We start from the raw sequence: 25,763 nt of genomic DNA on the forward strand, positions 1-25,763 counted from the left end.
GCATGGAGGGAACTGAAGAATGGGAGCACTTTCACAGCTCCCGCTCCCTGAACCAGAGTGTTTGCTTTGGCTTGACTGGAGCTGTCACAGCTCCTATCAAGCTAAAACAAACAGCTATGTCCCACGGTTGGGCACCCCAGGACATAGCAGGAGCCAACCCTTAGGGGTGGTAGTCCACAGTGCAATGTTTGGCTCCAGGATGGGGGTCACTCGACCCATCCTTTTGTTAGTATGCACTTCAACAGAGAGGCGGTGGTCTCCGGGGCTGAGTAAAAAGAAAGTCCCAGGGAGACGGTAGTCCCTGGGGCATGGGAAGAAGGTCTGCATCCCCTTGCTTCATATTTAAATAAAGTCACGGGAAGGTGGTGGGCCCCAGGTCTCATGGGGGTCTGTGTGGCTCCCCCATCAATGTTATGTGTGCCCCAGGTGGTGGTGGTCCCCAAGGCTTTTAAAGGCCTCATATGAGAGCCCGTGCACACCCGTCCATTTTACAAAAATACTCCTGGGACCTGGCCCACTCGGGGGCTTTAATCTAAAAATAGAATGAACAAATATTTGCCATGGATTCACAGCTCTGTCACGTTCCCGTGGAAAAATGTGTTTTTATAAAGTGTTCTTTTGCACTGTCAGGGTCATGGGGGCACACCAGTGCCACAGTTGAGGGGTCTGGGTATTCCTACCCTGCCCCTTTTAGTTTTTGTTAAATATTTTTGTGGGACTCAGCTGAAGCCGATTCCCAAGCTGGCTGCCAACACTTCCTGGTTGAAATGTTGGCCGGCAATCTGATTTGAGCATGGGAACTGTTGGATCCTTGGAGGATCGGCCTCCCTATATATTTAAATTTTGATTTCTTTTAGTTTCTCAAATACGACTGAACAGATTTACAGCAATTCACAAAAAGGTTGCTTTCTGAACCAACAGCAACCTTTCTGCCAAATTTGGTGTAACTCCGTTCCGCAGTTCGGACTGTAGTTCTGTCTAAAATCTCTATGGGAATTTGTACGGGATAATTCATTTTGGGACACTCCCTTTTTCTCGGCCTTTGCTTGATATATTACCCCAAAACTTTCAAGACAGCAGCTGTATTGAGCTTTGTTCTAATTTTCACATTTTTGCGAGAATTCATCAAATGGCAGCAAAGTTATTGGCAAAGCAAAAAACACTCTTCCTATGGAAACAAAGTCCTAACTATATATATATATATATATATATATATATATATATATATATATATATATATATATATATATATATATATATATATATATATATATGCGCGTGCTGCTCACTCCAAAATTCCGCACCCCCTCTCCCAGAGGCCACACGAGAATCAGGAACACGGAGTCAACCACGATGTGCAGGTGAGCAGTAATGTCTTTATTTAAAAAGAGCGCCCTGCCAGCATGACGTTTCGGCCTGCCCAGAGGCCTTGATCACATGACGCCACGTAGGGAGCAGTCTGCTTTTAAAGTGCAAGTGCTGATATAAAATTGCAATCCATTGGTTGACCCAACCACGAAACAATCATAATGGAAAGGGGACTTTACAAGGCAGGGTAATACAGTCTAATACAGCCTATGGTAAAAACAGTGCAATATTTTTTTGTTAAAATTAAAAAGCGCTATGGGGAAAATATGACTGAATCAATTCATTTTGGAAAATGTGCAAAATACTATTGTGCAAATACCCGCTAAAGAGAAGGGGATACCAGCCACTGCTGTTCCCTTACTGCTCTGTTTAACAAGTGCTTGATTTGTAAAAGAGTTGTAAACTCAAAACACTGTATTGCTTGCGCATCACAAATTGCATATTTGAATTCAAGATGCTCAAAATAGACACTGTTGTATACGCGAGACTTGCACATAGGAATAAAAATAAATATAAATACGAGTTGAATAACTCTCCCCATCTCATGTGCCAGAGTTTCAAATTGCATATTTCCAACATAGCGACATAATAGCTGTAAAATACATTATTGCACATTCAAGTTTAACCAAATTACAAAAGCAAAATGAGAAATCAATTGGCCCTTGATAAATATAATGTTGTGGCCGATGGCCAAAGATTACCCTGTTAAGCCTAAGGTGGTAGCTGTAGGTATAATTCATTACATGATAGTCCTATGTGTCAAATCAATGGTGTGCAACAAAGTGCAGCCGGTGAAAAAACTGTGAATTAAAATTGTAACTATATATATATAATCTATTGGTCAGCTCTCTTATGCCATCCATTTGTCTTTATGAATACCATTTCAGCCATAAGAGCAAACAGCATAGGCCAGTGGTTCAGCTCTCTACAACCAATGGCTCTTTTACCCTTCAAGTAACAACATTTATCTGACCATGTGCACATCCCCCTGAATGTAAATGCGCATTTGGCAGAGCTTTGACCCCATATCTGAAGATGCCCTTCTGAAGTGCATACACGAAACAAAGCCCTCCAACCATTATCTTGACCCTATCCCCAGTGCCATTGCCTTTGACTTTTATACCCATTCCCTTTCCTATTGGACCACTCTGATCAACCTCTCCCTCTGGCAAGGCTCCCTTCCTGTCTCCTTCAAAACTGGGCAGGTCACCCCTCTGCTTAAAAAGCCCACTGCTGATGCGAAGGACCTCAACAACTTCCGCCCCATCACTAACCTTCCCTTCCTTGCGAAGATCACAGAAAGATGTGTAGCAAAACAACTCTCTCGTCATATCAAGGACAATGATCTTCTTGACAATTGTCAGTCCGGCTTCATCCAAAACTGCAGCACTGAAACAGCCCTACTGCAAGTGGTTGAGGACGCGCTGAGGATACTCGATTCGGGGGGGTCCTGTCTTCTAATTCTCCTTGACCTTTCTGCAGCCTTTGACACTGTCAATCACAACACCCTCCTCAATATCCTTCAACAGAGAATGGGCATGGAGGGCACTGTGCTTAAATGGTTTGCATCCTTCCTCTCTGACAGATCCCAAATGATCAAAATAGCAAACAGTCTTTCTTCTCCTTTGGCGGTAGGTCAGGGTGTTCCTCAAGGCTCTATACTTGCACCCACATTGTTCAATCCCTACTTAGAACCACTGGGAAACCTCCTAAGCAAATCCGGGATTCACTATCATCTCTATGCAGACGACACTCAACTCTACCTCAAGGTTGCCTCCACTCATGATCTTTCCATCCTAAGCTCCACTCTGGACTCCATCCAAAACTGGATGTCAACTCATAAACTGATTCTGAATCCCTCCAAAACTGAATTCCTCCTCTTCTCCTCCTCACTCTCTCCTCCCCCGGTTCAAACATGGATGGATCAGATGAATCTACTAAACAATAAACCCATCATTGTCGACAGCGCAAAATCCCTTGGAGTCATTCTAGACCAAAAACTCAATCTAACTCCCCACATCAATTCTATTGCAAAATCTGCTTGTTACCAACTGCGCCTTCTTTGGGGAATCCAACGCTTCTTCCCGAAGCAGGACCTTATAACCCTGGTGCAATCGCTGGTCTTCTCCAGACTAGACTACTGCAATTCTCTTCTTACTGGCCTCCCCAAATCTCACCTGTCCCCACTTAAGTCTGTTTTCCATTCAGCAGCTCGCTTCATTTATGGGGCCAAAAGAAGCGATCACATCACACCGATGTTATCCACCCTCCGCTGGCTTCACTTCGAGGCTAGAGCTATCTACAAGACCGCTTGTATCACCAACAAAGCCTTGCACTCCTCCTCTCCCCGCTACCTGGCGAATAAACTGAAACTCTCTGGAGGCTCTAGACCTTCACGCAATGCAGAGAATCTACTACTTGAACCACCCACTTTCAAGAAGGAGAGAACAATGGACCAATCCTTTTCAGGCAACGCAGTGAGAATCTGGAACTACTTTCCGCCTCAGCTCCGGACCACTGCCTCCTCCCAGGCCTTCAAAAGGGACCCTTAAAGTTCTCCTCCTCCAGAGACACCTCCAAAAGTAATTCACGTCCTCTTGTTATTTGGAGGAAGACTTGCCACTACTGATAATTTCTACTTTCCATGACCATGGAAGTGCCTTCCCAGTGTATTCCTGGGGTTGGAGTGTCTTCCCATTTGCAGTATTTTCCATGTACTTGTGTTTGGTGCCCTTTTGTAACATGCACACACCACTTTGCCCTTGTAACACACGGTTTGCTACCTCTCACATGTTTTTACCTTTGATACTTGCACAAGTGCCACCTTTGCCTACATAACGCTTGTTCTTGTGCCTGAGTGTCTAGCACTTATTGCAGTATTATACCTCAAATTATACTTTGTTTTCTCTTGTAACTGCACACTTGTCACTTTTTCCTCTTGTGCACTTTTTACTACCTCATGTATTTTTGGTTGCTCACAATTTTTACTACCTCATGTACTTTGTTTGCTGACAATTGTCACTATTACCTTTACTACCTCATGTATTTTTGGTTGCTCACAATTTTTACTACCTCATGTATTTCGTTTGCTCACAAATGTCACTATTACCTTATGTAACGTAACGTATGCTTTTGTAATCTGTTCTTTTGTAATGTTTCTCAATATGTTTCATTTCTGTTCCTTTTGTGAAGCGCTCTGACACCTTCGGGTAAAGTCCGCGCTATATAAAAATGCATAAAAATGCATAAATTAGTAACAGGGCGATGGTCTTGCGCATGTCGATGAGATGTTGTTTGTTTTATTGTGGTTGTGCGAGTGTCTGAGTGCAAGAACGATTTAGTTGATGGCTGAATGGCTGCATAAGTGCAAGGATGAAAAACAGACACATGTATGATCACTTACTACCCCCATCAATGACTGAAGAAGAACTTATAAGCTAGATCCATTGATGTTGCCAATGTTTGATAAATATAGAGGGCCCGATTTATCAATGTTTTGTGTCTCCCTTGCGCCACTCAAGCAGGTGCAAGGGTGACACAAATCCTAATTGAGACTTATCAAGCCAAGCAAGGCCACCCTGTGTGGCCCTATATGGCTTCATGAATCCGAGGTAAACAAGCCAGTGCAAACTGCCGCCTTGCATTACTCTGCCCCAAGGAGGCATTCGATGGGTAGCGGATGGGTGTTCCCATGCACCCACCCACCCATGGATTTTTACACATTCCCAGATTCACCATTAGTGGTAGATCTGGGTATGCGTCAAAATGCAACGCTTCCCCATGGTGTGGCATAAGGAAGATAAATATATTTATTTCTCCTTGTTTTGAGGTTTGAAAATGCTTCTGAGGGGACACCTTCCTGCATAAACACAATCCTGCCTACAATGCAGGCGTCCTTGCACCAAGACACAAGGGTGCATGGATTGGCACCAGGCAGCCAAAACTGTGTCAGCCCTAGGAAAGGAGAGGAATGAGCTGTATGATGTTAAATATGGAGAATTCCTGCCTTTTCGCCTTCTTGGAATGCTAATCAGAAAAGTGGTTTGCTGAGTTACAATGCTTGAAACAATGATAAATATAGGGCATTATCTATGTTTTTAAGGTTTAGAGTTTGTAGGTTAAATCATTTATTCGATTCTCCCCTGAGCAAAATAAGGAGATTATTTATGGCTTGTCAGAAGCCGACATCCTTCAGCCAGCGGCCCACCCAAGACAAGTCACTAACTTGAACATGCCAGTAGGTTTACTCCATGTAATATTAGCTTCAGAAGCAGATTGTCCATGTTCCATTTTCTAGGAATGTGAGACATGGAGGACCAGGGTATGAAAAAAAAAAGAAGGGTATATTGAACAGAAAGAAAACTCCCTGAACAACAAGTGTATTGCTACTGTGCATTCCTGACACAAAGAAACAAACCCCACACTTTATGATGGTGCCTTGTAGCATATAATGTCATTGTATGTGCTCCTAGCATGTTAGTAGGATCACTTTCATGAAACCCACTTACATGTGAGGCCTGCGAAGATCATTTGTCTACAGCAGCTGATTTGCATTTTAAAGGCATTTTTCAGCTTACCTGGAATTGTATTGTCCAAAAGACATCCAAAGAAACCTCCTATAAACATGTATGTGGTAAGGAGAACTGTGAGTACTTGATCAACTTCTTTTACACCTACAAGATACAAGAAAAAGATAAGGGGTTGTAAAACACCATTTTAAATAGATTGCAATATCGTTTATACCACTATCAATTTATGTAAGTTTCTAAACTCTAAAGTTCACCTCGGGTAGTTGCCGTTGGTATAGATTTCCTTTACAGTGGATTTACAAAGGATGTATTCAAGAGTAAATGCAATTTAAACGATTTCAAATTATAACTGAGCACTTATCAAAGTTGCACAATTAGCTAAGTCCAAATGATATACTTTTTTTTCTGTAGAGGCGCAAAGTGCACTTTGCTCTTTCAGAAGAAACACACCTGACAAAACAAAAGGGAGAACAAACAAGGTGTTGCTAAAAGGGGCAGTTAGTTTACACTACTGTCATATACCAAAGGAGCATCAATGTGGGTTAACTCGGAGTCCCATTAGCAGTCCAGGAAGAACACATCAACAATGATTGGTGAAACATCTTAATCGAGGCCCTCCTTGACAGGACTCCACCCCTCATACTGAGTGTATATGCACCAGTCTCTTAACAACCTTTTCTCACCATTTTTCTGTCACCCCACACAGTTTCATCCTGATGGTGACTTTATCTATATCATGGATATGTTTTTAAATGTGTCACATCCACCACTGCAGATGCAAGATAGCATTTTGTCCCAACAATTGGTGACTTGGACAGAGGGTTGACATATGGATGACAAATGGAAAGCAGCATTTCCACAGGGCAGATAATGGTCTTACATTTTTCCCATTCATAGATTACACACAAGAATTGACATGTTTCTTTTCTCACCACAGTGTGAATGTCTGACACCGAGCTATCTCTCCCCTCAACTCATTCCTGATGAGACTGCAGTGGGGCAGACTACTTACCTGCATATTAAGTTGACAACTACAACTGGCTGCACTTACAGAGGTACTATTATAGATGCAATACACAGGCCCCAATTCACAAAGGTAAACTTAAATCTGAAGTCTAAGTTTAGACCTGAAATCTGAGAGCCCAGTTCACAAAAGTAAATTTAGATCTAAAGTCTAAGTTTACATTAGTGAACTGAGCCTTTATACTTCATTTCTAAACTTAATTTACCTTTCTGAACTGGGCCTTTAGACTTCAGGTCTAAACTTAGACTTCAGGTCTAGCATTAGACTTCTTAGACTTCGGGTTTAAGTTTACCTTTGTGAATCGGGCTCTCTGTTATTTCAGGGAAAACACAAATATCTATCTATCTATCTATCTATCTATCTATCTATCTATCTATCTATCTATCTATCTATATATCTATATATATATATATATATATATATATATATATTCACTGAAAAACCCATAGGTTATAGACCATATATAGTTAGGAATTAGCATTTACAAAACCTTGAAAATTCACAGAAAAAACCATAGGACCACTTAAATTTTTGTCTTTCACATATATTGGAATATACCAAGGCAGTTTGGGGACATCATCAGCAGTGGATTGCGGGTGCGCGATATATAGTTAGTGCAACAAACTATATATGCAAATTTCAATGGTCTTGTGCGAGTAAAATAAGGTTTTCTAAATGCTATTCCCTAACTATATATGGTCTATAACCTATGGTTTTTTCTGTGAATTTTCAAGGTTTTGTAAATGCTAATTCCTAACTATATATGGTCTATAACCTATGGTTTTTTCAGTGAATTTCAATGGTTTTTTAATAGCAAATATCAAAAGCTGTAAAATGTATTCTTCTTTTAAATGACACTTTTTCCCCAAACTGCCTTGGTATATTCCAATATATGTGAAAGACAAAAATGTGAGTGGTCCAATCAATTTTTTCCACCAATTGAGAAAGCACAGAAACATGTGAATAAATCTGTTTCTGCTTACATGAGAGACTATGGAATGGGTTTAATATACAACAATAACTTGAGTTCCAACATTCAACACATCTACAGAAGAGATGGTGTGCACTTCTCCGATGAAGGGAATCGAATATTCGTCCTTTATTTAAAAGTGTGCATTGGAACCTACTTGTAGGTACCTAAATTAGCCACAGAACACAATAGCTCTTTTCAGAGCTACCCTACCTCTGATCATTCAAAACGTTTATCTTTTTCTATTTTTTTTTCTTCACCAAAGTACGCTCCCCGGTTCGCTTACCGGTGCGCGTACTGGGCGCTCCCCCCGCGAAATTTTTAAAAGTTTAATTTTTGTATTTTTCCATATATCAGCGTCCTAATCCCCCCTCAGAAAACCTAGAGGGTCACAAAGTGTCTACCGTGCCCCGTTCTACCCCTTCCGTACATTGTTTGTCCTCCATCTTACGTATCAATTCTACCGATACACAAAATGAAGGACTCCCGTAACGTTGCCGGTTCGCGTACCGGGGAGCGCACCGGTAAGCGCTCGATAAAAAAAGGTGGGAAAGTAATTTACAGAAAAACTACTACAGACACTTTCATGAAATATAGAATAGGGCCTACTACATAGCAGTCCCTACCATTTACCCAAATTTGATGGAATTCCATTGCAAAAATTATGCTGTAAGTCTGACTAAATATCCTGAGGTAAATTACCTTACAAAAACATTTATGAAGTGTTAGAATTGACAACCAATCAAAATGCTACTTTCAATATCTTCTATTATTTCATGACATTTGATTGGTTATGTACCTGACTATATATAAAGAAAGAGAGAGAAACACAGCTATTTTGACTACTACTTCCTGAAGTACATATCAAGTGCATTTCAACTGAGAACTTAAACTTCTTTTTGATTGGTAAGATGATATTTTAAAAACTGAAGTATGTTCTGCACTTTAAGTTAATTAGGAAAACATTTTCTGATAGTTATATACTATCCCTCTGTAATAGTTATAGAATAAGATAGACTTCTCTGTTTTAGTTATGGATGGACCTAGGCTTGTATTGTATAATTAAGAATTAACTTAGGCTTTATCACATACATTTTTTTATATTTCTACTTCCAGTCTGATACCATACACTGCCCAAAGATAAAATCACTGTTTAAAAAAAAAACTACCTGTCTGTACTTAAACCCAACAGTTCCCTACCTGTACTGATATATTTTTTAAAAATTCGTTTTACAGCACAAAAATGGAAGGAGAGAACAAAACTAACTTGGAAATTGTTGCAGGAAGCAACACAGATACAGAAATAGACTCTGAATTCTATGATGATTCACAGGACTTTGAACTTCTGCAATGTGTGGAATCTGTAGATTTCCTACTTGAAAATGAAAAAAAAACTGACAATGAATTATTAGAAGTTCTTTTTAATTTTGAAAAAGAATCAGAAAAATAAATGTTTATTTAATAATTCAAAAATTGTTTGAGACATTATTCATTTTTATATGTATTTTGTAAACTAGTAGCAAGTTGATTATAATGTAAAATCAGACTTTAAATATACTGTGCAACTTTTTTGTGTTACATAGTAACTTTGCTCATATTTACTTCCTTTCTTCCACTATATTATCTCCAAAGTGTATTTAACATCTCTTTATCATCTCCTGCCTCCATGGTGTTTCTGCTTTCCTGACAGACTATGGTATGAATTCCATATACCACAATAACTTCATAAACAACATGCAACATATTTACAAAGATAAAGGTGTATTTTTATTTTTAGACTCTGCATTGGTACCTACATCTTGGTACTTAAATAAAAACAAAAAATAAAAAGAACAATCAATAAACATACAATATTTGAACATTCTTTCATCCCATTTCCCCAATATTCCGCTTCCCGGACCGCTTCCCGGTGCGCGTACCGAATGCTCCCCCCGAAAAAAAAACGATAATATATATTTTTTTTTTGCCCCACGGGACCCTTTAATAACCCCAACATCATTCCAAGGGGGTCAAGAGGGGTCTATCTTGCCCCCTTTCATTAAATTCCCCCTTCGTTTTTCTCCTCCTCTTGTCTCTCGATCCTACCGAGAGACAAGATGGCGGCCGGTCCGGACTGTTTAGAATGTTGACAGACACCGGAGAGCCAATCAGCTTCACTTCGCGAAGTTCCGTTACGCATCAGGTACGCGAACCGGGGCGCTAACCGGAGCGCTGTCACAGATATATCTGTTTTTTAAAACGTTAATTTCTCAAAATCCACTGGAGCACATATATTGAGACAAAGCAAAGGCACGTCGGGCAAACCATATCTACAATTTTACCAAGTTTTGTGTAAATCCATTCAGCCGTTCGAGCTAAAAGTGAGTCCAACCGCCCTATGGAAAACCCAATGTTAAAAACACGTTTTGGGACCCCCCTTTTTTCTCGGCCCCCACTTCGCATTAAAATAGGAAACTTCCTACCTACTGTGAGTGCTTTTTCTTTGCAAGAGCCTTTAGATACACGTATATATATATATATATATATATATATATATATATATATATATATATATATATATATATTTATTACCTACTGGCGGTCGCCAGTAGGTATATATAGTTAGGATTTTTTTCCTATGGGATTTCTGAAACTTCTATGTGGAATAACTTTGGCGTTTGTGGACGGAATTGGCTGAAATTTTCAGGAAAATGGCACATTTTGTTTCTGAGCGTTCTCTGAAAGTATGGGGGGGTTTCGTGAAGTGTACAGCATACAGGAAAGACGAAACTGACCCAATCAAGTAAATTTACTAAAATGTATTCCATAAGTGTGCCGTGCACCGTGCACCGCCATGACGCCTTTTGTGCCCACATTCACTGAAAAATACATAGGTTTCAGGGACGTTATAGTTAGTTGGACATTTCACTCATAGAAAACCATAGAAATTCCGCTGTTGATGATGTCGCATATTACTTTATTCATGACATGGTCAGTGACATCACTGATGACATCACTGATGACATCATCCAGTGAATGTTTTTTTCTTTCAAATTTAAATATGTATTATATAAATAACAAGCTGTATTAAAGAATGAGTGGATGTATAAGTGTCTGGATGGAGGATTTAGTAGATGTGTGACTAACTGTTTAAGTGAGTGATTAACTATATCGTACAGTATACATGGTTTAGTGACTAAACTGAATGAATGTCTGTATCAGTCTGTCTGTTGTTGTATAACTTGATGTATCAGTTGGTCAGTAGCTCCACGGTTGTCTATATGGATTATTGAATAGTTGCCTAAGTAATTGTATAGGCGACTGAGTGTGTGTGTGGTTGGGTGGGGGGTGTGTGACTGTGCATAGATGTGTGAGTGGTTGATTGACTAGGTGTATGACTTTAAGAGTGCATTTGGAAACTGTTCTATGGCTGACTGAGTGTGTGTGTGTATGGATGTGTTGGTGAGTGAATGGATGTCTCAGTGGTAGATGTTCAAGTAACTACAAAAGTAAAAGGCAGTGTATGTGATACTTGGAGTATATAAATACATAAATATGTGAGAGTCAGTGATTGTGGGAATGGCTGTATGGATGAGTATATACTTGTATTAGTGATTATATAAGAGAGTAAGTATGCATTAGTATCTGTATGAATGCATGAGGTGGTGTGTGTATAACTCTGTAGGTGATTAAATAGAACTGTGATTGATTCTTTGCATGACTGACTAGGATGAGTGCATGGCTGACTAGGATGAGTAGTGATGTGTGAGTGTCTGTATAGGTGTATGAGTGCATATGACGGTGTTATATTGATCAGTGACTACATGTATTAATGGCTGTATGGATGGATGAGTGCATGTGTCTGTAGACCTAGGAATTAGTGAGTGCGTTTGTAGGAACTGGTATTGGTGTGTCCATGATTTTGAAAATGGTAGTCTGTATTTTACAGGGGGTGTATCAAAAGCTATATTAGGGTGTAAGCAGGTGCATCAGATTGTCACGTAGGTGATGTCATCAGTGATGTCATCAGTGTTGTCACTAACCATGTCATGAATGATGTAATATGTGACGTCATCGGGGGCTCAAATTATAGTTAGCTCAGCTAACTATAACGGCGGAATTGCTATGGTTTTGTATGAGTGAAATGTCCAACTAACTATAACGTCCCTGAAACCTATGTTTTTTCTGTGAATTTGAAAAGGTTTTTTAAATTTTAATTTCTAATTATTTTCTTCTTCAAACCTATTGTTTTTTCAGTGATTTTAAATTATCACTTTATTATCAGCCTAGTTAAAACAGCCAATATCTCCTGTTTTCCAGCATTAGTTTCCACAAATTTTTTTTGTCACAAATGAGAACAAGAACTAACGGTAATAATATACAGAGTATACGTCCCCGTGCAAACATTAACACAAAAGCAGCAGTTCCCGATATCTTCAACGAGCAGCCAAATCTGGGGTGCGATTCAAAAACAGGTAATATGCCACGTTTGCAGTAGGAATCTAACATCTGCATTTTACTGGTGTAAACCAGGACTACCTACAATGTGAAAGGGATCGTAGCCCAGAATCACATCTGAAGTGCAACATATGTCATAGAGTTACTGATCACGAGTTACCGATACCCATGAAGGCCATAACATGCACTGCAACCAGCCTCAGGACATCCCCCTGGACCCCCCCTCCCTACTATCACTGAGGCAGCGCAGAACAGGACAGCGGACCTTCCAAAAACTGCATGGTCCCTCAGCCAAACAATACTTGAATGTTGCCAGATATGGCAAGCAAGTATGTGTGAAGGACGCAACTCATCCATCAATAATAATAATGCACACAATACCAAGTGTAGCGGTGATGTGCTGAACAGACCTCACTATACAGATCATAAACCTATCCATCGGTATATATACTGCTGGTGCTTGTACTGTTGTGCACAATAGACGCAACCATGTTATCTCAGGCAGTGGGGAAGATCTCTGACATGTAGCTGTGTTGTCCTCCCCTGGAAGCGGAAGCGCAGTGGGCTCGTCTAACGCACGCCACTCCAGTGTAGAAGTATGAATAAATAAGCCAGGGCTCTGGGCGTGGTTCACTTGTGAACTGTGAAGGCCAATGAGTCTGCCAGAGCAGCGGGCCTCACCCTGCCACATGGCTGCCGCCATGACCGCGGGTCTCCTCGACACAGGCCCCCTGCGAACCCAGCGGCACACCACCACAGACTTATGTCTGTACAGACTACTGCCTTCGATATACACTGCGGACAGCAGGTCTCATAATTCAGATGGAGTAGCGATTGCAGATGACGCAGTGCAGTAAGCAAGATACATTGCTCCCAGTGCGGCCCTCTCGGACCACGCATCTTCACAGGGTGCGCACACGCTGAGCACTTCAGGTGCCACTAACTCAGTGCACCACAAGTCATCACCATGTGGCCTTATTAAGGCAGAATTCAAAAGACATTGGTCCGAATGCGGCCTCCTGGACCACGCATCATCGCAGGATACGTACACGCTGAGCGCCAAAGGTACTACTAACTCAGTGCACCATAACTTATCGTCACGTGGCCCTATTAAGGCAGCATTCAATAGGCAAAAGGTATTGCTCCGAGTGGGGCCTCCCCAGACCATGCATCATCGCAGGTTATGTACACGCTCAGTGCCAAAGGTACTCCTAACTCAGTGCACGATAAGTCATCACCACATGGCCTTATGGCGGCATAATTCAATAGACAAAAGACATTGGTCCAAGTGCGGCCCCTCCCGGACCACGCATCATCGCAGGGTACGTACACACTGAGTGCCAAAGGTACTACTAACTCAGTGCTCCATAAGTAATTGCCAAGTGGCCGTAATGAGGCACAATTTAAAAGACAAAACATAGCTCCGAGGGCGCCCCCCCGTACCACGCATCATCACAGGGTACGTACACGCTAAGCGCCAAAAACATTACAAACTCAGTGCACCATAAGTCATCACCACATGGCCTTTTTAAGGCAGAATTCAATAGACAATAGACATTCCTCTGAGTGCGGCCCCTCCGAACCACGCATAATCGCAGGGTACGTACACACTGAGCGCCAAAGGCACTACTAACACAGTGCACCATAAGTCATTGCAAGGAAGAGTGAACGCTCAGTGCCAAAGGTACTACGAACTCAGTGCACGATAAGTCATCGCAACATATTCTCATGGAGGCAGAATTCAATAGGCAAAAGACATTCGTCCGAGTGCGGCCCTCCCCGGACCACGCATCATCGCAGGGTACGTACACACTGAGTGCCAAAGGTACTAAAAATTCAGTGCACCATAAGTCATCACCACGTGGCCTTATTAAGGCAGAATTCCATAGACAAAAGGCATTCCTCCTAGTGCGGCCCCTCCAAACCACGCATAATCGCAGGGTACGTTCACACTGAGCGCCAAAGGTACTACTAACTCAGTGCACCATAAGTCATTGCAAGGAAGAGTGAACCGTTTTATGTCAGCATTGAGGCATACTATCACTCGAAATCACCCAAAAATACTTATAATATAAAAAGAACAGAACAATCGAAGTACATTAATGATTAAAATCCGGTAATTTTGAATATGTGGAATGCAAATATGGACATACAATAGGTTGCAGATAACTCAATTGCTGTTTCTCGCTATGTCACGTCATATATTACCAAGTTTGCAAAGACAGAATTGAAAGACATGTGGGAAGAAATTTCATAAGAGAAGACATTTAGCAAAAAATTGTACAGCTTCAGCTTGAAGAAGCTTTCACATCGAGAACTTACATCCTACGAATGTTCGGATTGATAGATATCTTCAAGTTTATATTCAAAGTCAAGAGGAATCATCTGGATAAGTCTAGGTCTTGCTGCGGCACAAAATTGAGTTTTATTATAAATGATATAAAACAAGTTTGTGATGATATAGAGTTACATTTCTTTGCTAGTCAAGAGAAGTGTATAGAAAATAACAGTTTAATAAGAGATGGAAGATAATAGTGACGTGAAGATTCAAAAAGAAATAACAAAGTTTAAAGCAGTTTCTGGTGAAAATCCCAACTAAGTAAAACGTCCCTCAAATCTATACAATATCCTGTCAGTATCCTTGCTTCAAGAACCTGTTTTATATCAGTTATAGCTTTTCTACACTGACCAGATTCATCTTGCAAGTCCAAACGAACATTGAATGGCAGTCTACACTATGGACAGCAGAGCTCACAATTTGAACTATAATGTCCCTGCAACCTACAGATTTTGACATTGTATTTCATAAATGTATCATTGTTTGTTCCATCCACCTACACTGCGGGCAGCAGGGCTCACAATTCACATTGAGTCGCAATAGGAGATGGCGCAGTCCAATAGGCAAGGGACATTGCTCCCAGGGCTGTCCCCCCTCATCACGCACCATTGCTGACTGTGCACATGCTGAATGCTTCTGATGCCCCTACCTCAGTGCAGCACAACTCATGCACCCTTTCAGATACAATATTCTGTGTATAATTTCACATCTGCTGTCCTACCTCAGTGTATCACAAGTCATGAACCCTTTACTATAAAATCTTTTCTGTATGATTTCATATCTGGTACGCGTACCTTAGCGCAGCCAAATCATTGACCCTTTATGATTGATTCTCTGTGTCTGATCCAATGATTACTGTTGTACTTGTTGCCACCACAAACCATTCATGGAGGTTTGGTTTACAAACACCCCACACGCATCCACCACAGACGTCACTGGACATGCGACCCTGTAATAAAAAGGAATCGAGCACACATGCCCGTACCCAGTCCACTATCTATCTGTGTGTTCATTTTGTATGCAAAATGATGCCCCTAGGCCCTACCACAATACATAGTTCTCTGGACAGCATATGCAACCATCTTACCTTTGACAGTGGGGGAAAACTTTAGTTATGTAACTTTGTCTCGGTCGTTGTACAAGCACGTACGTAGGGACTGCATCATTGAAGTATTGCAAGGAGAGTGTATAGTGAATTTATAAGTGTGTGAGGATCGTCGGAGTGATTGTATAAGTACATGTGTTGGCGCAGCCTAACTCCGACAATGACCTTGTCTATAATTGGCTGCCCTCCATGTGCCAAAAACTGAAACTTCAACTTTCCATGGCCCTGTATTGCTACAGCTGCAACACTCCACTGAATGTGCATTAAACATTCATATCTTCACAGATATCTCATGTCCACCATCTTTTTTGTGTGGAACTATGGATGAATATAGGGTCAGTAATTCCCTGTACCTTCCATGTTGGCCATATTGTGGGACTTGGCTCACAGAGTGACACTTTGGCTTTTGCAACACGGGTGAAGGTAGCACTCCAACATGGACACCCGCATCCAGTGTTGTCAGATTTTTTAAGCTTTCTATAGCCCAAAGCCAACCAAAAAGTATCCCAAGCTAGCCCAATATTTCTACTTTAGGGAAGGAGGGGCATGGACAGCATCACCCAGGCGGTGAATGCATTGAAATTGATGTTGCAGCAGTATGCCAAGTAAATATTTGTCTAATAAAGCGCTTTAACATACTACTTTGCTAGAGCGCTGTATATATAATCTGTCAACTAGCACAAACCAAAATTTTACCACACAACAGGATGTGCGTGATCTAGCCCAATCTGGCAACACTGATGCCACAGCCACTCTCTCGCGGCTGGTATACACCCACACCACACCCATCCAGCACAGGCGTCACAGGACACGTGACCTTGCTAATATAAAAGACCAGGCGCACATGCTCTACGCCATTTTAGAGTTTAGAGTATGTGACCTCACTTCTCACAGAGCTAGTAGCACCGCAAGCACTGAGCGGGTGTACAACCTGCGATGATGATAGGTGCACTAGTACGTCCTCTGCCATGGTGATATCAAGTCTCAGTACCACATGTGAGACCTATTACCTTGCATAACAGAGCTGCATGATGTGGAGGGTGCCGTGAACGCAAAAAAGTGAGCAGTGAGGCCTTGGTGCACAGCGTCTGGCAGATAACTCTGGGCGGCGGGAGTGTATGTGGTACAGCAGCCTGAATGCAGAAAGACTGCAGAGCGATTTAGGCATAAGCACTCATATATACTCTGAAACAGCATCGGATTGGTAACGCGAGCACTGGTGCAATGCCGAGGGGCCGGTGCTGAGTTTCAACTGTTGGCTGCTTTATGGAACAGTCTGGGGGCAGATTTGGGCGGTGTCGCTGCTGTTTGGATACAGCCAGCGGCCCAGTGGGTGTCTGAATGGCCTCTCAGGAGGCATATGGGCGTCATAACCTCACGTTTATCAACAGGCAGAGGTATCACTTTCTTTCTCTCGCAAGGCCGCTAATTAATGTATGCATACCTAGCAGGGCAGGGGGCCTGAGCAGAACTGGCCTCACTTGTTTTTAAGGCACCAGTGTAAACAAATCTGTGCATTTGTTTTGTATCTCCCCTACCCCCCCCCCTTTTTAAATAAAATTTTGCCTAAGCAGTGTTTTGAGCAAAGGCAATATGCAAATGTGGGCAACTTTTTTTTTAGCGTTCACGGGCCGATTTTGAATCCTAATCCAACCCTGCTCTTGCATTACTAATTCTATACTATCTTTCAGATGTGGGAGCTTACAAGTTCCACTGCGTCGTGGCTCATGGTTGGAGACAGAGCAGTGGCATAAAGGTGAGCTGTGACGGTTTTGTACACGGTGTGGCCACTCAGTGTCCCTCCTCATCTCTTCATTTCTCTCCCTCACACTCTTTCAATCTTCCTCTTCCTCTTACACTGTTTGTCTCTTTCTCTCTCTCTCTTCTTCTCTCTCTGTTTCTCTCTCACTCTTCCTCTGTTTCTCTATTCCTCTTTCTCACACTCTTTCTCTATCTTCCTCTCTCACTCTTTATCTCTCTCTCTCTCTTCGTCTTTCTCACTTTTTCTCTCTGTCTTCTTCTCACTTTCTTTCTTTTTCTCCCTCTCTTTCTCTCACTGTTTCTCCATGTCTTCTGCTCACTCTTTCTTTCTTTCTCTTTCTCTTCCTCTCTTCTTTGAAGGATGCATGACCCACAATCTTATCTTGCTCTTTGTCTAACAGGCTGTGAATCACGAACCAACGTTCACCCCACCAACACCACCAAAGCTGAATGCGCGAAAAATCTGTGATGATGCGTGGCCACCCTGAACACACGACAAAGTTGTTTCGGCACTTGGTAGACCCTCTTGCACACACGCCGGTGGAAGAAGGTGAGCAGAGAGACTCCTTTCCGCAGCAGCGGGCAGTCACCTCAGGGTGGTGGAAGTGGATAGTATGCAGCAGTCTGGGTGCACAAGAGCGCACAGACACCTCCGAGCAGTGGGAGTGGATGGGGTGCACAAGCCTCATTGCGCATTAGCGACTCAGTGTACAGTTGTATGTACTCTGCAATTACTAATTCTATACTATCTTTCAGATCACTAAAGTTGAGGGCTGCACTATCTCCTGGCACGTGGTTGGAAACACACCAGTGGCACAAAGGTGAGCTGCAAAGATTTTCTCCTGTGTCAACACTCCCTCTCCATCTCTTTCTTTCTCTCACTCACACTTTCTTTCTTTCTCTGTCTCTCACTCTCTCTCATTCTTTCTTTCTCACTTCCTCTCTCACTCTTTCTCCCTCTCTCTCACTCTTTCTCTCTCTCACTCTATCTCTCTTTCTTCCTCTCTCTCACACTGTCTCTCTTTCTATCATCCTTGTATCTTACTCATTCTCTCTCTCACTCTTTCTCTCCTTGTCTATCTTCTTCTCTCTCACTCTATCTCTTCCTCTATCACTTTTGTCTCTCTCTCTCTTCCTCACTCTCACTCTTTCTCTCTCTCTCTTCCTCTCTCTCACACTGTTTCTCTCTTTTTCTCTTCCTTGAAACAGAGAATTATGCATGTGCTGTTCAATATACTCTGCAATAACTAAATCTATACTATCTTTCAGATATCTAAAGTTGACGGTGCACTATGTCCCGGCAAGTGGTTGGAGACACATCGGAGACACAAAGGTGAGCTGCGAAGATTTGCTCCAGTATCAACACTCCCTCTCCATCTCTTCTTTTCTCTCTCTCACACTTTCTCTCTTTCTTTGTCTCTTCGTCTCTTTCTCCTTTCTTTTTCTCTTCCTCTCTTTCTCACTCTTTATCTCCCTCTCTCACTTTCTCTCTCTCTCTTACTCTCTCTTGCCTCCTCTCACACAGTTTCTCTCTTTATCTCTCTCTCTTCCTCTCTCTCAAACTGATTCTCTCTCTCTTCCTTGTATCTTACTCTTTCTCTCTTTTTCTCTTTTTCTGTCTTCCTCTCTCTCTCACTCTATCTTTCTTTTCTCTTTCTCCTTTGCTGGACGCATGACACACCATCTTATCTTTCTTTTTGTCTTGCAGGCTGTGATTCGAAAATGGACCAGCGATAACACGCCATGGCTGTAAATAGTTTTATTTGTTGTTGTTTTGTTTTAAGAAAATGTTTTATATGTTAATTTATACATGACTAAGATTCTTATTTCTCCAACCTCACAAGCATCTTTTTATTAATAGTTCGTAGAGGGACACTTCCGGGCCCAAGAAGGTCGTTGGGGGTATGCTGGTGATGTGGGAAGGGGGTGCGTTACCTGCTAATGTGGGGAAACCCAGCGTGAAAGGGATATCTCTCACAGAATGTATGTTTTCAGAAATGCCTCAGACAGATGCCAGCTGAAGGACTGAATCACAAAATGGCTTTTCAATGCTCACATAGTGTGACTTATGAACAGTTCGTACCCAGGCTCGCAAATGGACAACTGTGGCCCGTCTGCTCGACTCACAGAGGCAGAACAACGAGCTGTCCGCTCCATGAGGAACTGCAGCGAAGTAGCTCGCATAGGCACAGGCACAGCTGCGAGCCGACAGACTGGCTTCTAAAGGCATACCTGTGAAGTGGTGATGTTGGGCACAAAGAGCGTGGAAGGGTTATCTTACTACTAGTGTCCTGGAGTGGAAGTCGTGCTGCCTGGCGCTCACCTGTTTCTCCTTTATTGTTAATAAATCTTAAACCTTCACTGCATCCAAATCATCATTACACAGAGCCCCGCTATAATAAATTGCCCCTAGAACCTTTCTTTTATATTTTCACTTGATGCGAGGCACAAGATGGCTGCTAACAGTTCCTAGTTTGAAGTGTTAGCAGCCAATCAGAGGACACTTCCTGCATTGAAGAGTTAGCAGCCAATCAGAGGCAAGCTCATGCTCAGGAGTAAGGCACCGACCAGATAGTGAACGGATTTACACTATTTCTATAAAACTGCACTTTCTGGACTAAGAACTTTCTCCCTGCCAAATTTGGCGTAATTCGGTTCAGCAGTTTGACCTGTAGTCTTGTCTAAAGTTCCCCATGGAAAATCCATTGAGATAACACGTTTGCACCCCGCCCTTTTTTCTCAGCCCCCCCTTGACCAATCACCCATAAAACTTCAAGCGGATCAAAAAGAGAAACTTTTTGGAAAATTTTGTAAAGAATCCTTAAACGACGCCAAAGTTATATGCAGATGGAGAGCTCCAGGAAGGGGGCCCTAGTGAGTCCCCGCTATTATTTTTTAAGAAATGCCCCCAGGACCTACCCACCCCAGGGTCTCATTAAAATAAAACACGAGATCCCGCGGCCCAAGCATGAATTGCGCTGATTATTTTTGGGGGGGGGAGCCTGCGGGTCCTTCTCGGACCCCCTGACCAGGCCCAGGGGGTCAGGGTGTTTCCACCCTGCCCCCCTTTTCTTGTCTTCTACCATATATATATATATATATTCACTGAAAAAACCATAGGTTTGACACATGTTATAGTTAGCTGGAAATTTTACTGACATAAAACCAATGAAATTCCACGTTATAATTAGTTGGACTCACTATAACTTGCGCGTGCAATGCACTGCTGATGACGTCACATATTACATCACTCATGACATGGCCAGTGACATCACTCATGACATCACTGATGACACCATCCTTGTGACAGAGTGACAGACCTCCTTTCACTGTAATGTAACTCTTGAAACACATATTCAAAAATAGAAACTGAAATTTAAAAAAAAATGCAGATACCCATATCAGTTACAAGTAATTCAGTAATTCCACCATCTATATACACATCCACTCATACATATACTCACTCATCATATGAAATGATACACCTATACATCCTGTTACACACCGACAATCATCGAAAAGTTACTCACAGACATACTCACACGTGCAAATAAACTATTGAACATCCATTTATTTGAATATAGAGTTATACACACACTTCCACCTTACTTCTATTGAAAATTACACATATTTATTCTCTTAAACAATCACTTATAGAAACACATACTTATTTAAACAGGAACTCTTTCAATCTCTTACTCTCACATATACTCACTTATATACATCAATATTCACATATACTAGATTAAAACATATGTCGTTACTGATAAAGACACTAGTGAGACAGTCATTCACTCACTAACAAACACATATACACACTCATCCACCCATACAGTCCTGCACATATGCTGTCTTCAAAACACATACAAACAGAGAGTCAGTCACTCATGCATCTATGTGCTAAGTAATACCCCCACCAAACCATATAGACACTCATACTGATACTAAGAGAAACATCTAATAACCCATATACATACGCATGTAGCTACTTACCAACACATGTAGCCATTTATACACAAAGTGAAACACTAATATATATATTTAAATATTTAAACATTACTCACTAATATTTATTTTTCAGAAAGACACATATTCACTGGGTGGTGTCATCAGTGATGTCATGAGTGATGTCACTGACCATGTCATGAGTGATGTAATATGTGACGTCATCAGCAGTGCATTGCACGCGCAAGTTATAGTGAGTCCAACTAACTATAATGTGGAATTTCATTGGTTTTATGTCAGTAAAATTTCCAGCTAACTATAACATGTGTCAAACCTATGGTTTTTTCAGTGAATTTCATAGGTTTTTTAAATGCTACTTCCTAACTATAACGTGTGTAAAACCTATGGTTTTTTCTGTGAATTTCATTGGTTTTTAAAATGCTAATTCAGAAAAATGTCGTGTATGCAACCTATACTTTTGGCAATAAAGTTCTGGCAATATTTTTTTTCGAAAACAAGCCGTTTTCTTCACTGTTGAAGTTGCATAGAGACTACTTGTAAAGCAATACAGAATTCGAAAGTCTGTACCTTGCCTTTTTTTAAACACATTAAAATTTGTCTGTAAATAAAAATAGCCTTACTAAACTTTCGTGCGCGACCCGGTGTGCGCACTCTCGGCAACAGTTGTCAATAAAATGGATATCGCATTTCCAGGCTTTCGTGCGCGACCGAGTGCGCGCACAGGCCTATATATTTCGTAAAAACCTTGCAATTTGAACTTATTGAATTTCTTCATACACCCCTCAAAGAACTTATAGTACGTCAAAGAGACTGTACCTAGACTTCTTTTTTATTCTTATGAAACTTTTCAGTAAATGGAGCCGAATGTCTTTTTAAACTTTCGTGCGTTACCGTTTGTACACACCTTGGTATTTTTTTTAGAAATATAAAACGTTTCATACTTTAACAATTGTGTGCTTAAATCCAGCTCAGAAGATATACAAAATCATGATGGTAGTTGGTTCAACCCGGACCGTTTATTAGAGATAGATCGTCCAACTCCACCGGAAGACACCCCTAATAAAAAGGACATATATATAAAGTAACCTGCACGATATGTGACTTGGTTCTCTCAAGAAGAAATCCAGCAAAAAAATATTCCTTTTCCATACATACCTTGGTGCGGCATGTCAAACAAGTGCACCCTCTGCAATTTGCATAGGCAACGACAAGAGCCCTGGCCACGCTATTACCATTAGAGGTGGCCAGCACATCTTCTGATCGACGACCTGTATCTCCATGGAGTGCAGAGATGGACTTCAGATATTTAACTATATATAGTCTATAACCTATGGTTTTTTCAGTGATTTTCTTTGGTTTTTTAATAGCAAATATCAAAAGCTTTTTTGTGGAAAATGACTAAAATTAGGTATACATAAGCGGCGTTCATTTATGTTCACCACAGCCATTTTTAAAAGTAAAGTGAAAGTCGCGAAACAGTGGCCACGCCATCTAGTCCCTTTTAGGCCCCATCATGCACGTAAGTAACAGCCATTTTCTGTGTCATGGCCTCTCTGCCCACTGCCAATAGCCTATGATTGTTCGAAATTGGTTCTCTTTGGGTCATTCTCTGTTCACAAATAAGCATAAAGTCGCAATACTCTATTTAGTTTTTGCAGATAGTGAAGGATAGGTAGTGCACACTTTTGTCCCCTTTGTAACCCGTCATGCCTATCTCTGCCCCGTTTGTTGGTAGTTGGTTCAACCCGGACCGTTTATTAGAGGTAGATCGTCCGACTCCACCGGAGGACCCCCCTAATAAAAAGGACATATATATAAAATGCAGACTATCCGCTGTATCGTGCTAGCAAACTATAACATATAAATCGTTAGAAAAAACATGAAACTAGAGAGACGAACCGAGCTCGACGCCATGATGGCTGCAAGACAGCTCGGCTCCGCCACCCACCCCGCCCAAAATAACGACAAACACTATGGAAATATTATAAATATATACAACACACCAGCAAAGTAACAGGATAAAACGTTTTATGAAATAACTATTTACATGGCAGCCTACTGCAACATCAAAAAACAACACTTCTAATTGCTTCTTAGTAGTTTCAATTCTGAAATTGAACACCCAGTACATCCAGAGGTCATGTCCGACAAGTTGTGTGGGGGGATGCCTTGCTAATGCCGCCACCCCACCACCTTCTGTAGGAAGGACTCTGGATATCCTTGGTCCCTGAGAAGCTTCGATGTCCCTGCCTTGCACAAATGTCATAAGTTCTGGATGTTGAGAGCCATACTTCAGGGTCCGACAAGTTGTGTGGGGGGATGCCTTGCTAATGCCGCCACCCCCACCACCTTCTGTAGGAAGGACTCTGGATATACTTGGTCCCTGAGAGGCTTCGATGTCCCTGCCTTGCACAAATGTCATAAGTTCTGAATGTTGAGTGCCATACTTCAGGGTCCAAGAAACGCGGACTCGGAGGGGGCGCTTGGCTCCTGCCCCCTCCCCAAGTCTTGTTCCCCTGGTATGGCCTGAGATCGCCCCCGACATAGGTGGCCGGCTCCCGGGGTCAGGCGGAACTTCTTGCCTTTTGATGCCTCTTCCATTCTGGACCTTGTCCCACAATCCGTTTGACCTGAAGACACGTCCTGCGGTGCCCTGGTCCGACCATCACATTTACACCGTCTCACCCGCCATCCGGCTGAATTGCACCCACTCTTCCGATACAGCGACAGGCGGCTGCCACGGAGCTCAGGAAATGGCGATCGGCTCCACAGACTTGGGCCTGGCCTGCAAGGATGGCTCTGGGCAACCCTGGAACTCGGACGCTTGACTGCTAGGGCATGAGCCCCATTCCCAAAAGCGTCCCCTCAGCCTTGAAGATTCTACAAGAGTCACCGAGGCCCCCGACTCCTGCAGACTTCCGGTGGGGAGCGACTGCCATGATTGCTCACGGAATGGCCACGACGTAGCCACGGGGTGCTCTCATGCTGACGCCAGCTTCAGTCTGAAACATCCAGAAACACTGTAGACTACCAATTTGATCAGTTCCGGTGGAGCCCCAACGACGTATCGCGTTCTTGCGTAATCCGTCATATGACGCGCCGCGTTAGAGCACCCGGAAGTGCTCCGGTGCGCGAGGCGCGAAGCGCAGCTTCCCGGAAGCAATGCGGAGCGCGTAACGTAAGCATTTACATTTCAGTTGGTTCTCCCTCACAATATTTTCAATGTCACATAAAAGTCACCCATCACCCACTGCCATCTCTGGCTGTTTCCATGGTAACACCTCATTCTGCACCTGGCTGAAGGCACAGGTCAAAAGTTCATATCTCAACGTTCTACAGCAAAGTAACAACACTGTTTTCCCTCCAGAAACACCTGCCAATCCACAGCTCTGTTACATATCTTTTTTTTTCACACCCAATAGTACTTTTCGTTTAACATAATCATTAACATGCAACGTACTGTTCAATCTCCACTTCTTACAATCAACCAATCATTTTTATTTTTTAAACCACACCCAGCCTCTTCCTTTTTCTTTATTTAGAATTTCAACTTCTAACTACCATTCCACTTCCAGAACCGATCGGAGGACGACTACAAATCCCTTGAAAATGAAGGTCTGGCTAATAGGACACAGTTATATTCACTGGAGTGAAAAATATGCAGTAAGCAGACGAATTTGCAACCTCAGCTTACCAAATGTACACATAACATGGATTTCCAAAAGAGGATTGAAATGTCACCAATTGATTCCATTGGTAAAAACTTTTATGCATCTCCCAGAACCAGACCTTATAATTGTGCACTGTGGTGGAAACGATCTAGGCACAATCACTGGGGTAGGTCTGGAAATGCTTCTAAAAGACACCTTTCGACAATTGATGACACTTTTTCCTCGATCTGCCTTGGTATATTCCAATATATGCCAAAGACAGAAATGGAATTGGTCCAATCACCATTGTGCACAATTTGAGAAAGCAAGGAGACATGTAAATAAATCTGTTTCTGCGTTCCTCAGAGATTATAGCATGGGTTCTATTTACCACAACAACTTGCGATACCACATGCAAGACGTCTATAGGAGAGACGGTGTTCATTTCACGAATGAGGGAAACAGAATCTTCCTCTGCAACATCAGGCTCTGCATCGGTACTTACTTATAAATGCAGAGAACACTCAATTAACACAATGGCTCTTTTCAGAGCCACCTTATATCTAAGCACTCAAACTTCTGATTTATCTCCATTTTCACACTCTTGTAAAAAGG

The 25,763-nt window shown here is 42.0% G+C and overlaps 1 protein-coding gene across 1 annotated transcript in view; it reads right to left on the reverse strand.

The window, feature by feature from the left end:
- The window catches only part of LOC147750799 (solute carrier family 23 member 1-like), a 783,856-nt gene that overhangs the window by 101,592 nt on the left and 656,501 nt on the right, over nucleotides 1-25,763 (reverse strand). Inside the window, exon 11 of the mRNA XM_086936963.1 lies at nucleotides 5,946-6,041. Within this exon, the coding sequence (XP_086793089.1) occupies nucleotides 5,946-6,041 (96 nt within the window). The remainder of the gene's footprint in view (nucleotides 1-5,945; nucleotides 6,042-25,763) is intronic.

The sequence above is a fragment of the Lissotriton vulgaris genome, chromosome 1_1, assembly GCF_964263255.1.
Source record: "Lissotriton vulgaris chromosome 1_1, aLisVul1.2, whole genome shotgun sequence".
Classification (NCBI taxonomy): Eukaryota; Metazoa; Chordata; class Amphibia; order Caudata; family Salamandridae; genus Lissotriton; species Lissotriton vulgaris.